This window comes from Neofelis nebulosa, chromosome 5 (assembly GCF_028018385.1).
Source record: "Neofelis nebulosa isolate mNeoNeb1 chromosome 5, mNeoNeb1.pri, whole genome shotgun sequence".
In the NCBI taxonomy this organism is placed as follows: domain Eukaryota; kingdom Metazoa; phylum Chordata; class Mammalia; order Carnivora; family Felidae; genus Neofelis; species Neofelis nebulosa.
Window position 1 is genome coordinate 64,662,069 of NC_080786.1, and position 16,177 is coordinate 64,678,245.

Sequence of the window (16,177 nt, forward strand, 5' to 3'; positions counted from 1 at the left end):
TTTATCAAGAAAGCAGACTTCTGAACATTTTCAGCAAGTTTTTAAACTATATATAGAGCAATACGTGGCAATATAGCAAAAATAAATTTTCAGGTTATTTACTCACTCCTTCATGCTAACATGCATAAAGGTATTTACTATGCCATAGAACTGTACCAGACTGTGAGGGGAATAATCTTGAACCTTTTACCATTAGAGAAAATCAGGAAGGTCATCTTTTCACATACATACATGCACAGACACACAAAACACATGCCAATGTGTATTAGAAAGGATGTGCATGTGTGTGTGTGTGTGTGTGTGTGTGTGTATACACATATATAGTCAATGTGTGAAAAAGAGAAAAATCTATGTATAATATATTCATATACATGAGGCCGAATGTATATATAGAGAAAATGACAACACGTATTACATAACTATAGCCTTCCAGAAAGAAACATTTATCAACACACACACTAATAAAATCTATAGTAAATGTATGCTTGAGTATCCTTTCAAGAGATCTTTCTTAAAATCTATGTGTAAATAGAATTTTTGTAAATCAAATCACATTTTTATGTTAACTAAAGGATATCAATTTATAAAGTTTTGTTTCTTAAAAATGTGAAACTATCACTCCTTAGCTTATCTGTTTGGTAAACTGGTACCATTGAGTAGTTAATTTTATTAATAGGCATACATTTTGTTAAAACAAACACAAATCGATACATGTGATTATTTATTCTGTTGCACACTGAATATTTAATTCTTAAAAATTTATATAAAGAAAAGTAGTTTCATTATTTTTGATCAAAGATGAGTTCGGGGCGCCTGGGTGGCTCAGTCGGTTAAGCGCCGACTTCAGCTCAGGTCACGATCTTGCGGTCTGTGAGTTCGAGCCCCGCATCAGGCTCTGGGCTGATGGCTCAGAGCCTGGAGCCTGCTTCCGGTTCTGTGTCTCCCTCTCTCTCTGCCCCTCCCCGTTCATGCTCTGTCTCTCTCTGTCCCAAAAATAAATAAACGTTAAAAAAAAAAAAATTTAAAGATGAGTTCTAAATAACAATGTTTTAACATTTAAATTATTTACCTCCTCCTTCACTTAAGGTTGGGAGAAAAACTTTGTTTTTGAGAGAAATCTTTTTAAAATACTTGAAATTTCTACCTTGAAAGATTATCAATTCGGAGCCCGTATTTTGTCTCTGTCTCCTTCTTCCCCACCTTGATTTTGAATTCTTTATCTACCAGCAGGACGAAGGCAATGGCACCACTGTCTGGTTTCATATATAGTAAGAAGGAATCTTTCACTATCAACCACCTGTAAGAAGGTAATAAGTATTTTAGAGTTGTATTGAATTACTGAAACAAAAACAACAAATTATGACAAGCTAGGTAAACATTCCAGCAGACTGTAGATATAATATTGTTTTTTTTTTTTTTTTTTACACAGAGGATTTCTTTTTTTAAAAATCACCATGAAACAACAACGAAAACTCATAAGGAGTCTATCATAGTTTCCTAAGAAGGACCCGGATCAAGCAATTCAAAGTAATTCATTAGCTTTTTATACACTAATGGCAAAGCCTGAAAGAATGTCCCCAACATCGGCAGGTGATGCTTGCAGGATGTACAGCAGGAGCCCAAGCTGTTGGAAAAATGGAAATGAACTGGAAAAATGTTTACTAAAATAAACTATCATAAAAGAGGTAAATAAGCCTCTCAGTAGATAAAAATCATCCTTTGAAAATAACCCAATGAGCATCGAATACTCCACATATTCTGTTTTTCATTGCAAATTACTTGTGGTTTGGGGCTCCTGGGTGGCTCAGTCAGGTAAGCATCTGACTCTTGGTTTCGGCTCAGCTCATGATCTCACAGTTTGTGAGTTCAAGCCTCGCATCAGGCTCTACGCTGATAGCTCAAAACTTGCTTAGGATTCTCTCTCTCCCTGTCTCTCTGCCCCGCCCCTGCTTGTGCGCTCTCTCTCTCTCTCTCGCTCTCTCTCTCTCTCTCTCTCTCTCAAAAACAAATAAACACAAAAAAATTCAAATTACTTGTGGTTTTAAGCACTATTCATAAATGATATTCAATAGGACATGATCTCTCCAAAGTATGTTTGTATTCAATTTGATATATATTTGAGAGTTTCGTAGTGGAAAAATACAGTGATAAGCTGGGAGTTAGGGCAGAGGTGGAAACAGCACAGAGGTTTCCAGAGAGCTTACTAGGCTAGTGGGGTGCAAACAAGGTACTAGAAAATGAAAAGGTAATGGGTGTAAGGAGGAGGGAGTCCTTAGTTCTCAGAGAAAGGGCTAGAGGCACTCTCCCAAAGACGTGGATCGCAGCAAGGCCAGAAAAGATCCTATTAAATAAAGCCCAAAGCAGGGTGGCAAGATGTGCATCCCACACTGAGGGAAGAGTTGGAAAAGGCACTGAGGTGTGGAAATGCAGCACGTGTTGGAAGAGAGTTTGATGAGGCCAGGGTCTTGGAGGATAGTAAAGAAAAATGGGCAAATAAGTGGAGAAAGGGGAAAATGGACAAAGGCCATATTGAGGAGGGTCTGATGGAAATGCTCAGGAGGCTGATTTTATATCATTGAACCAGTGTTTCCTAAACCTGCTTTGCCATCAGAATATCTGGAGATGTTTGTTCAAAAAAATAATAGATTCCCAAGCCCCACCACAGATCCATTAAAAAGGCCTAACAATCTGTGTTTAAAAAAAAAAAAAAAAAAAAAAAAAAAACAAGAAACAAAAAACAAAAAACAACAAAAAGACCACACCACCAGGGTTCTTATTAAATAAGAGAATCCTCATGCCCAGGCAAGAAATAGGATGATAATATCATTATAACTATGTTTCAGAAAGAAAGGTATGAAGGATAAAGAGAGATGTAATGTGCAGGTTAGCAAGCTACTAGAATAACATAAGATAATTCTTCTTCTACTTGGCTGTGAATATGCATCACGTGGGTATCCTGCTATGCAGATTCTGTGGCTACAAATTCTTTGTCTTATTAAAATGACAAGAAATAACAAGTGTTGGTGAGGATGTGGAGAAAAGGGACCCCTGGAGCACTACTAATGGGACTGTAAATTGGTGCAGCCACTCTGGAAAACGGTATGGAGGTTCCTCTAAAAAATAAAAGCAGAAATACCAAATGATCCAGCATTTCCACTTCTAGGTATTTGCCTGAAGAAAACAAAAACACTAATTCGAAAAGACGTCTGCACCCCAAGTTTACTACAGCATTATTTACAATAGCTGAGATATGGAAGTAACTTAAGTGTCTATCAATGAAAGAATAAAGAAAACGTGGTGGACTATTACTCAGCCATAAAAAAGGGATCCTGCAATTTGCGACAACATGGATGGAACTAGAGAGGATATTACACTAAGTGGTAGAAGTCAGAGAAAGACAAATACCATATGATTTCACTTATATGTGAAATCTAAAAAAACCCAAACAATCAAAATAGAAATAGACTCATAAATACAGAGAATAAGCTGTTAGTTACCAGAGCAAGGAGGGGTAGAAGGACAGGCAAAATAGGTGAAGGGGATTAAGAGGTACAAACTTCAAGTTATAAAATAAATAAGTCATAGGGATGCAAAATACAGCACAAGGCATATAGTCAATAATATTGTAATAACTTTGCATGGTGACAGATGGTAACTATATGGGGTGCCTGGGTGGCTCAGTCAGTTAAGCATCCGACTCTTGATTTCAGTTCAGGTCATGATCTCACAATCTGTGAAATTGAGCCCCACACTGGGCTCTGCGCTGACAGCACAGAGCCTGCTTGGGATTCTCTCTCTCCCTCTCTCTCTCTGTCCCTCTCCTACTCACATTGTCTCTGTCTCTCTCAAAATAAATAAACTTTAAATAAAGTGAATGCAAATGGCAACTGTCTCACACTGTACACACCACCGTATAATCACGTTTACTTGCAATTGTATACTGATCAAATAAATCAGTTCATAACCGAATAAAATATCAATGGGCATATTATACCAAACATTAGACAAAGTAAAGCACATTATGGAACAGGAAAGACCAGAACACTGGAACACAAGTTAAATAATGCTGTAAATCTAAAATAAATTGTTACTGAACTTGCTAACCACGTTACGATTTAGTGGCTTTATAATATGGGATTTAAGACAGACAAATCTCCACGTAGTTTCATTTCATTCATTTGTGTTTTAATATAGGCTGACTCCTACCCAATAAAAGTGGGTGGGATAGATCTTGGATAATGTACAGTAAAGGGCATACATGTGATATGGTTAAAAAAAGGAAAAGCATCAAGGTCACAGAAAGCAAATACCGAACCACAACATCAACATTATTATGGTGATGGCATGCCAGGGTGGGTCTGAGCTTCCCGGTTTTTCTTACCCAGTGAATAAATTAAAGAAATAAAAAGGTATCCCACAAAAATTAAATTCCAAAGAAGTTTCTCATGTGGGACCTAAGAGAAGGCAACTGAACAGTATAATGGATAACGTTTTCAATAACTGTCAGCAAATGCAGAAATTATACACTTTATAAGAATTCTCATAGCACTGCTCAATAAAAATGCCCAGGCCATGATATAAACAAGGACTCAGTGGTTCTGAGGGCCTGAGTTATGAGTGCAGACACGTAGCTTGCCTGTCGATAAAACTCGGTTAGCGATAAAAGAGAGTGGATGGATCACATATTTGTTAAAGTTCCTTCTTTAAAGGCAGTCCCTTGTCCTGGCTTGACTCGTGGTACAAGTTAGCGGGCACATGGCACGCCACAGCCCCACGGGACTGCTGTGCTATGCTGATGACTGGGAAGGAGCCACAGAGGCTTTGAACCCCACAGCTGTCAGGTTTGCCAATCTGAGAAGACCCCGCAGCAGACCCGTGAACCTGTCTACCTGGAAGTCCAGGATATGCAAATGGCATCAGAGCTGGCTCTCGCCAGACCTCCACGCCACGGACAACAGTGTGGGATGACGATGGGATGACCCCTATCCAGGTGTACCAGCTCCCATGGTCGGCATGACAAAACACATCTCAGAAATGCTTCTGGGAGCAGAGGCTGGTGGCACAACCACCAGGGCAAAGGCTGCAAAACACGTCCATAGGAACAGGCCACCAGGTACCACTGTGTAGATGTGGCCTGCACCAGGATACCCCGGGGAAGGGGGGCTCCGAGGTAGGCTGTGTCTTCCTGCAGAAATGGGTACTTTTCTTTAATTTGCAGAGGCTCTGTACAGGCTGTAAACAGTGTTCCTCAGCAATGGCAATGACAGCTGGTGGACTGCAGGGCCAGAGCCCTGGTCAGCGCTGGGGGTGCCACACATGTGCAGGCATCCTACGTGCATTCCTGCCCTACCCCTCCAAGAGGCGGCAGCCTGGAAATAGAGAACTGCGTAGCAGTGACAGCTGGATTTTGAACGCTGAGTGCAAAAGATAATAATTTCTATTCTGGTAACAAATTCTCTTTAATAGTCACTAGATATCAGGGTAAATTGACTCCTGGCCTTTATATAAAGCTCTTCTTAATTATGCCATCCATTAAAACTCTCCTGATTTCTTTCCTTTCTCTTTTGTCAATCGATTTTTTTCCTTAATAGGAGGATATGCAGCAAGAAAGGAGTTTGTCAGCCAGCCTTTGGGAGTCCGATCCCAGCTCCCTGGGCTCTGATCCCAGCTCTGCCACCCGCCTGACTGTGTGAACTTGGGTAACTGAGCCTGAGGTCTAAATCCATACAATGGGGATAACAGCAGTGCGCAGCTCAGACACGTTTGTGAGAAGTAACAGATGATTCACCTACGTAGCTCAGCACCGTGCCTCCCACCAATAAATATACACTTTTACAAACATTCTTGTTTCAAACTAGGTGAGATCATAGTCTGTTCTAACAAGATGCCTCCTGCCTGGGCCACTACTTGCTGGGGCTTTAAAATGTGGCCAAACCACAGGAACCAGCCATGACCTTCTCAGCCTCACCTTCTACTGTTCCCTCCCACCTCCTAGGTCTGGCTGTTCCTCAGACTTGCCAAGGTTATTCTTTGGGCCTTCTACATTTGTTATCCCTCTGCCTACAAATGATTTCTTCTAGATCCTCCGATGGGCAGTCCTTTCCTGTTACTCAACTCCCTGCTTCAACATTTCTCCACAGGGAGGCCTTCCCAAGCTACTCAATCTTAAAAAGCTGTCCCCGACCCAGCCCAGCCCACCCCAGTCCACTTCTCCATCATGTTTAGCTTCCTCCTAACACTTACCTCAAATTATTTCTCTGCTTCGTTAGTGTCCGTTGAATTCTTGGTATAGCTCAAAGTTCAGCAAAATAAGTCCTACATTTATTTTGTAAAATCTAAACCTCTCCCTCTCTTCAGACATTATTTGAGATAAGAAGATTCTCATCTACTCCACTACCAGATGCAGAGGAGTTGCTCCATAGATAAGCTGTTAAAGCAGATGTTTTAAATTGTGGGAAGAAATGTTTGCCCTGTTTGTCTTTCTTTTTCTTTTTACTTGTCCCTGAGAGAAGGTCATCGTGAGACTTGATTGCAAGTTTAATTGCCCAGTTTGCTTTATCTGGTTTGTCAATATAGCATAAATGAGAAAGTGGTCAGAATGCTTTTTATGGGTCTAAATATAAAAAAGAGCAAGTTATGAGCGCATCATCCTTAAAAGTAACTCCTATTTAGATACCAATAGCTTCTACCATGAGAAAATGTCTCAACTAATTTTGTCAGCTCTATCTTATCATTTTATTTGGTACTGATATTTTATATCCCACAAATGTGATTCAGGAAATACTTACTAATGGGGGAACCAAGGCTTCAATCTTCATGGAAAGATTTACACAATTTTAAAATGATGACACATTTCATTCCAGGCTGGATCATATCTTTTTAGATTGGATTAAATCAGGCTTCAACCAAGACAAAGTTTAAGATGTGAGGGAGGTATATTCTTTTATATAATCAAGTCTGGCCCCCATCTTTTCTGGCTGCCCTTTCTCATGGAGGTTACAACTCCAACAGCAGTTCCTTGACATCTGGAACTAAAGCCACCCTCTCCCATCCTCAAGTCCATCACCATCCCGTTGCCTTCGTTTTCCTTCAAAGCTCCGGCCTCCTGCTGCACAGATATCGTTTACACAGCCTGTCCACTTTGTCACTGCCTTCACTGCTCCTCTGGTAATGCTCTGTGGGGGCATGCTCTCTTATAAGAGCTAGAGCACATCCAGGCCAACATTAGGCACTCACTAAATGACTGCATGGACCAGACCAAGGCTTCTATTTCCTGAGTAGATCTCTCAGGTTGGGCTGGCCCACGCATCCACTCTGAGAAAAGGATGTGAGTAAAAGTGGTTTATAAAAGGGGCATCTTAGGGAGTTGTTAGGAGCCCTGGCAGGGAAGGACGGGAAGGTAGAGCAAGAAAGGAGCCATCAAGGATGTGTCGTGTTTTGTTGTGTCTGCATGTACTTTACTGTGGGCAGCTGGGCTGCAAACCTGCCAGGGGACTCCAGAGACAGTGCAGGGCTTGCTGCAGTGTCACGCCACCAGAGGGTGGAGGGGACTGGACTCCTGCCAGCTCTTGGCTAACGGCTGCTTCTGGGGGCTGTGAACGCTTCCACTCTGCTCTGCACGCAGACCCTAACTGCCCGGAGTGTCTTCAAAGATTCCCAAGGGCTTGCCCTCTGCAACCTTGAGGTTGGCCCCAGCCAAAGCTGGTGAGCGGGGAGGACTGCTCAGGAGGAATCTGTACCAGGGCCCCCTACTGGGCGATTATGCAAGCTACAGCAGTCCATTTGAAAACAAGTATTTTCTAGTATATTACTTCCTTTTTTATTTTAGTATAATTGTTTAGTCAGAACATAGGAATCTTCCATTTTTATCTAGTCTAATCTCCTCATCTTTCCCTTGTAACTTCTTCCATCCTTTCAAAACTGAGAAAATAAGAGCCTGACTTAGCAGTATTTTTTGTTGGTAGTATAAATATGTATAAAAGTAAATCTTAGGGTTTATATATTTTTAATATACACTTAGCTCAATTTCATAATTACACATGAGCTCATAGACCTTTTTCAAAATTGGGGAAATAATATATAGTTCTTAATATTTTTCCAAAACTCCAGTAAATTATTATTGTAACCAGTAACTATTGTCTATTATATCCAAAACATTGTGATAAATGCTTTGAGAACACAAAGCAGAATCAGATGAGAATACTGACCCACAGGAGTCTTTGGTTGGGTAGGGTATGAATTAAAGTTCTCTGTCTATATCACACTTACCATAATACACATCCTCACAAATGTAGATCTAAAATGATCGTCCCTGAAGTCTGACCAATTTTTCTTTTCTTTTTTTAGTTTATTTTTTTAAGTATACAGTTCCATGGCTTTTTAGTATATTCATAAAGTTGTGCACCATCACTATTAATATCTAATTTCAGAATATTGTCACTCCCCCAAAAGAAACCCCATATCCATTAGCAGTCACTTTCTACTGTCCATTCGTCCCAGCCCCTGGAAGCCACTCACAGACTCTATCTCTATAGATTTGTTTGTTCTGGACATTGCATATGAATGGAATCATATAATATGTGGCCTTTCGTGTCTGGCTTTCTTCACCTAGCATAATGTTTTCAAGATTCATTCATAATATAGCATGTATTAGTACTTCTCTTTTTTTCCATTAAAAATTTTTAGACATCTATTCACATACTTTAAGACCCTTTAAAATTGTATTTATTCACCAGTTTGTAATATATTCAAAAACGTTGTACAACTATATATTTTCATCAACCCAGAAAGAAACCCCATATCCATTAATCTTCTTCACCCCTTTGTATGGCCACAAAATATTCCACTGTATGCATAAACCACATTTTATTTAACCATACATCAGGTGATGGACATTTGGGTTGTCCCTACCTTTTGGCTCTTCTGAATAATGCCGCTATGAACATTCATCTGCAAGTTTTGATACAGACATATTTTTTTCAATGCTTTTGGGTAAATACCTAGAGTTACCATATGCCCCAGTAATCTCACTTCCTATGTTTAATATTTTGAGGAACTGCTGCACTGTTTTCTGCAGTGGCTGCACCATTTTATATTTCTACCAGCAATGTAGGAGTATTCCAATTTCCCTACATCTTTGTCAACACTTGTTCTTGTGCATCTTTCTCGCGAGAGCCATCCTTCTGGGTATGAAATTGAACATCGCTCTGGTTTTGATTTGCATTCCCCTAAGGACTAGTGATGTTGAGATATCTACTTGTGCTCATTGGCTACTTGTATGTGTCCTTTGGCCGACCAGTTGTGGAGTTCTGTGGCCCACCAGGTCTTTATGTATATAATAAAGTTTGCACACTCTACCTACAAGTCCACGTTTGAGTTTTAATGGTTAAATGGATGCTGAAGACTGGAACGTAAAATAATTTAAAATTTGCTCTGCTGTGACTTTCAAAGGATATATAATTGATTCATAATTGAAAACTAGTAGGTGAAAACTTCCCAAATACCCAGTCTATTAAAACGAATACACAAAGCTTCCAAGTCCTACCTTTTTGACCAGCGGTAGCAGGCTCTTCCCTGACCACAGCAATTCAAGCCTGGTATTCTGTGTCCCCCGGATCTCTTCATTATCATACCTTCTCTGAAAGACACATCAAGTTAACCCGGCATCTTCAAATTTCCAACTCACACTTAGCTGATACAGCCCCGCAACTTGGGACTAAATAAACTGTTACATAACTTTCCTCCCCACCCTTTCCTCCTTCACTCTCAAATTGCTTAATGTCACATTCGCTAGTGTGGATATTCTAGCAGCTGATCTCTAAAAGCACCTGGTCGGATTGAAGCCAGCAACATTCTCTTACTCACACTGCAGACCTTAAGCATCCTTGCTTCTGGCTCCAAATGCTGACTGTACCCTCTAGTCATTGTGACAAGCTGAAAAAGACCCCACACATTGCCAAATGCTTGCAAAGGAATGGTCCAGCTCACATTGAGACCACTGGAGGTGCTCGCCCACATGTTCCCAGGGATTTCTGCATCTTTTCACCTACAGTTCTAGGACCAAGTCATACCAAAGGAGTAGAGCACAGCTATGAGAGCTTTGGAAAGAGAAATATATTGATTTTGAAATATAGGACAAGAAATAATGATAATAATGGCTTGGGGCGCCTGGGTGGCTCAGAGGTTAAGCAACCAACTCTTGACTTCAGCTCAGGTCATGATCTCATGGTTCATGAGATCGAGCTCTGTGTGGGTCCCTGCACTGACAGCTCAGAGCCTGCTTAGGATGCTTTCTCTCCCTCTCTTTCTGTCCTCCCCCAGTTATGATCTCAATCTCTCTCTCTCTCAAAAATAAATAAACATTTAAAAAATACAAATGGCTTAATGAAAGAAAAAAAATAAAACAATTACTAACAATGTTCTTAACTCAAGAAGCTAAGTAGGCTCTATATAAATAACATCAAGCTCTCTCATTATGAGGGAAAATAATAAGTAAATTCCAATCTTGTTACCTAACAAATTTTGCACAGTATTATTTTTAATCATGAAAATGAGTGAGAAATAGCTAACTTTTGTAACTTGTTAAAAGAAGGGATCTGGCATATTTGATTTTTTTTCAATTCACATACATTATACTAGTTTCAGGTATACAACACATTGATTCAATATGTGTATATATTGCAAAATGATCACCACGGCAAGTCTAGTTAACATCCATCGCCACATGCAGTTCTACATTTTTTCCTTGTGATGAGGACTTTTAAGATCTGTTCTCTTGGCCACTTTCCAATATACAATAGTGTATATTTATTTCTAATGCTTTCTCCCGTATTTCCTATTTGCCGCCTGTATTAAACATTCCTACTGCTGGGCCAGAGGAAATCTGGGCTGTAATAAGGAAGAGAGTGGAGCAGTTGATTCCCTTGTTCAACATAGCAAGGTACCACTGTGCATAAATAGAGTCCCTGAGAGGCTCTGACTCTGTTGAGGAGAAAAGAAGGTAGCAGGAAAGCCAGGTAGGCTTTGTCACCATGGCATGCTGGCAAATCAAATGGTAATGCTTATCAACTTTCACACTTCTCTTTAAGATGCAACACGGAACTTACATGCCCTTTGGTCCCAAATCATGGATGAAAGACAGCTGGCTTATGTCAAGGAATTCTGTCTGAAAAGAGGCCAGAAATTCATACTTTAGAAAGTCAGAAGGAAAAAAGATAAACGTACACATTTGGAAAAAAAAACATGCATTAGATACCGCTATGTGTAAACACATCTGGGGGACTACACAGAACAATGGCATTGCCCTGTTTTCGTCTCTGCGAGAGAACAGATCAGAAGTGTGTACATAATTCAAACACAACCTAGAAAGTGATGTCTGCTCTCACATGTAGGGACAGAATGTTCAAGAAAGTTGAGGAGAGAGGATTTACTCCCAAAACTCTTCTGTGTTTTCTTTGCTGGGGAAGGGGGACTGTGTCACATAGTGTGCACACAAATAATAGCAGTGTGCGAAGGCGGCAATATTGGGGCCAGCTTCTGAAAGGTGGGCTAGACTTGGCGTGTGGAAGTGGGAGATGAAGGGGGAAACAGAACAGGGAAAGTGTAAAGAGCTCTTGGGATGTACATTTGGGCTAGAGTGAGGAAGATGAAGATAGTTATGTGAAATTAAATGGCAGAGTAGGTTGAAGCGAGTTTGGGGAGGTCTTTGAACATCAGGAATACCAGAATATTTTAATACAAATGAAATAAAATGATTTTATGTAACAATAATATAAAAATAATTCTATTTTTATTGAGTAGCAAAGGAAGCAAATTTTAGGCCCATCTTTCCTATGCAAATTATAAGATAAAAACTACAAATATTATAATAATGACACCAATAGCTAACATTTACTAAGTACTTAATATCTATCTGTTGGCCCCCTACTAAGCATTTTTCACACACTGTCTCAAATCTCTCTGAAATAGGTGCTATTTTTCCCATTGTACATAAGAGGAAACTGACAATTAGAACAGGAATAGGCAAAAAACAAAAAAACAAAAACAAAACAAAAAAAAGAACAGGAATAGGCAAACTTTCTCTGCAAAGAGTCAGACAAAAAATTTAGGCTTTGTGAATCATATACTTTAACTATTGTAGCATAAAAGCAGCCATAGACAATACATAAATGAATAAGCATGACTGCATTACATTAAAACTTAATTTATGCATACTAAAATACAAAATTTAATGTAATTTTTATGTCACAAAATATTATTCTTTTTAAATTTTTTTCAAACATTTAAAATGTAAAAACTATTCTTAGCTCATGGACCATACAAAAACAGGCAGTGAGCTTGATTTGGTCCGTGGGTCATAGTTTAAAAGCCCCAGACATAGAGGGGCACCTGGGTGGCTCAGTTGGTTGAGCATCCAACTTTGGCTCAGGTCGTGATCTCACAGTTCTTGAGTTCGAGCCCTGCATCAGACTCTGTGCTAACAGCTCAGAGCCTGGAGCCTGCTTCAGATTCTGTATCTCCCTCTCTCTGCCCCTCTCACACTCACGCTCTGTCTCTCTCTCCCAAAAATAAACATTATTATTTTTTTTTTTTAGAAACCCCTAGTGTGGAGAAAGACATTAATTGTCCAGGGGCACCTGGGTGGCTCAGTCGGTTGAGTGTCTGACTTCAGCTCAGGTCATGATCTCACAGTTTGTGAGATTGAGCCCTGCATCAGGCACTCTGCTGTCAGCACAGAGCCCGTTTTGGATCTTCTGTCCCCTTCTCTCTCTGCCCCTTTTCTGCTTGTGCTCTGTCTCAAAAAAAAATAAATCAACTTAAAAAAAAAAAAAGAAGCTAAATAAACTGTCCAATATCAATAATTAGCAAGGGATAGACTCAGAATTAGGTCAGACTAGTCAGTTTCCTCAAAACAAAGCTGCAAAAGCTGTAAGCCATTCCCCATGAGTGTTAGATGAAAATATGAAAGTGCAGAGGGGAAAACCAAGAATATTACATGATTCTCAGCACATGCAGGAGTTTTACCTCATGTATTCCTTGCAGCAACTAGAGTTACACATTATTTTGCTTCCAAATTACAGTATTTTCTTTAAAAGCAGCCACAGTAAGCCCAGATCTACCAGAGGTTGCAAACCATGCAGTAACAGCATCAACAGACAATTCAAAGTCAAAAAAGATATGCTCCTGGGGTCAAGAAGCAGAGGGGAGACCAGACACGGAAAACACTCCATATCCACAAAGTTCTGTGGGAAGAACCACAACAATTACATGTCAAAGTAGTTATGGAGGAAAGGGGACTACTTCCTTGCTCATGTGACACTTCAGACGAAATGGCATTTGATCTAGGCTTGTAAACGGGATTAATAAAATGAAACATAACAGTTTTCCTTTAAAGTTTTGTATATGTGATGGAAAATAATCTAATATTAACCTTGGAAGAAAAAAATTACAAATCTTTCACTGCTGTCAGTCTTTATCCAGTTGTTTCCATATCTTTCTTAGGGTTGTTTGAGGAAGTATTTAAAATTCAGAAAGACTTAGAAACCCCAAATCAAACATATCCTCACATTAAATTTTTCATAAAGATTTTATATAAAGTCTTTATGTTTCATTTATTACATAAAACATGGTGATTTGGTATCATATTTTTTTTTAATTTTTTTTTAACGTTTATTTATTTTTGAGACAGAGAGAGACACAGCATGAACGGGGGAGGGTCAGAGAGAGGGAGACACAGAATCTGAAACAGGCTCCAGGCTCTGAGCTGTCAGCACAGAGCCCGACGCGGGGCTCGAACTCACGGACCGTGAGATCATGACCTGAGCTGAAGTCAGACGCTTAACCAACCAAGCCACCCAGGCGCCCCGGTATCATATTTTTTTATCTGATTTGTGGAAATGCTTCAAATTAGAGAATGTAGTAATGCATGACTTATTAGAAGTGACATCACAGACTTTGAGCATGGAATCCAAACTGTTTCAAAACCCTAAACCACAACTTCTCATTTCATCTCTAGGGAGCAGAGAGAAAATATCAGTCCTGGTTTACACTGGAAGAAACTATGACAGAGGTGTAACTAATTTATGCAAAGCTACAGAACAGGTAAATGGTAGAACAGGAAATGAAAAGCAGAAATCAAGAAAACCATTTATCTAATACCTGGATAATTTCTTATTCATATAACTCTTATCATAGGGTTGACACCAGAAGTATTCTTTGAAATAATTCCAAAATCATAACTTTAGAATATCATAATAAAACTGCTAAGTGTAAATTTAAAATATATGTATTAGTAATACAGAAAATGTAAAGTTGTGCACCAATATAAAATGAAAAATTATCTTCATCACTTTAGTTTCACTAGGGAGAGATTTCAAGAAAAAAACTAGCTCTATTATAGACAAAAAAAAAAATCTCTGGCCATGCATGCTCTAATATAGATTTATCAGATTAAAAGTGAATGTGGCAAGGTCAATTTAGAAGCAAACCCCAATAGGCACCTGCATGGCTCAGTCAATTAAGCATCCGACTTCAGCTTGGGTCATGATCTTGCAGTTTGTGAGTTCGAGCCCCATGTGGGGCTCTTTACTGACAGCTTGGAGCCTGAAGCCTGCTTTGGATTCTGTGTCTCCCTCTCTTTCTGTCCCTCCCCTTCTCTCTCTCTGTCTGTCTCTGTCTTTCTGTCTGTCTCTCTCTGTCTCTCTCTCTGTCTCTCTGTCATTCTCTCAAAAATAAAGATAAAAAAGCAAACCCCAATAACACATTTTGAAATTTAACAAAGATTGTGTTGTCCAAACTTTTCAGTGTATCTTTAGTGATAATAATTCCATTCTCTATTTGCACAAGTGATACTCAAGAACATGAATTAATGATCAATTTAGCTGGACAGTATTCCACTGGGCTTATTGATCTTTTGAATAATGCATTAATCAATTTTTTTTTCAAAGAAACTTGTGAAAAATACAATTAAACATTAGAGAAACAGGAAAGTAAATGACAAGGGACAAGCAAGTAACCCAAGGGGTAACAGCAAACCCTGGAAATTACCTGGCAGTCATATACACACTACTGTCCTACCTCATCTTTGTACTAGAAGAGAAGGGAGGTGTTCAGCAGTCCCCTTTAAGCCTGAGGTAACAAAAATTCTAGCAAGTGCCAAAGTAGGAAATTCTCAGAAGGGACACAAGAGCATTGGGTTGGGCAGGGCCTTTATGGTGAGGCTGGGAGGTAGGCTCAACTATGTCAGGAAAGACTGCCTTCACGGTCAGACGGTTAACACCACACTAGAGAGAAGAGAAGATGGCTCATCTGTGGAGGAAACTTAGAGGCTGGACTCTCCTAACTCTTAAGACTCAATCATGAGAATGACAACACCTCCCTTAATTTGCAGGTGCAGCTGTTTAACAGTACAGCTTCTTTGTTGGCATGGAAACGCCTTTATTCATCTCTACCCATTCTTCCCCTCAAACTAAATTCATTCACCTCACAAAACATGGGAGGGGTGAACTCAGTATTATTAACCTACAGGATGTTTATCTTCAGATTCCTTCCTTCCAACAGGGAAATTAGCTTGCAATTAGCCTCTCAGAGGTAAGGAATCTGAGTTATGACAGTCAAATGACTTACCGGAAGTTAGCAACATCATCATATCAACCTAGGACCCTTCTCTTGGAAATTATGCACTTTGTTCCATTTCTAGATTTTAATCTTCAGCTACAAAAATAGTGCATTTACTGTTTCTAATGACTCTTCCTTTAAATTCCCTGGAATCTAAGCATTTTCCAGCTATTAATTAAAATGCCCAGCTAGTAGAGGTTCAGTACTAGAGCTAGCACTAATCAAATTTAGAACACAAAAGGAATTCTGCTTAAGATTTTGTATGTTAATTGAGTAAATATGTCTCTCTCTTTCTTTTTTTAGCATATTATGCCTTGAAGAGAGTCAGAATACATTTATCCCTATTTTACAAATGAGTAAAGAAAACAGAATGAATTACCAATAATCTCTGAGGGAACTATCTGATGTTAAATCCACTAAAACACTAAGATGTTCTATTTTTCAGAACCTCAAAGAGTATAAAAGAAATTTTATTTTATTTTTTATGTACTTAATATTTTTCTTTTATTATTATTTTTTAATATGAAATTTATTGTCAAATTGGTTTCCATTAAAAGAAATT

General features: G+C 39.2%; 1 protein-coding gene across 8 annotated transcripts in view; it reads right to left on the reverse strand.

Annotated features, from left to right (window-relative positions):
• The window catches only part of PLD1 (phospholipase D1), a 207,662-nt gene that overhangs the window by 105,302 nt on the left and 86,183 nt on the right, over window positions 1-16,177 (reverse strand). For all 8 annotated transcript variants that reach the window (XM_058732391.1, XM_058732392.1, XM_058732393.1 and 5 more), the window contains 3 exons: window positions 11,106-11,164; window positions 9,545-9,637; window positions 1,145-1,297 (listed from right to left, as the gene is read on the reverse strand). In XM_058732391.1, coding sequence (XP_058588374.1) covers window positions 1,145-1,297; window positions 9,545-9,637; window positions 11,106-11,164 — 305 coding nt within the window. The remainder of the gene's footprint in view (window positions 1-1,144; window positions 1,298-9,544; window positions 9,638-11,105; window positions 11,165-16,177) is intronic.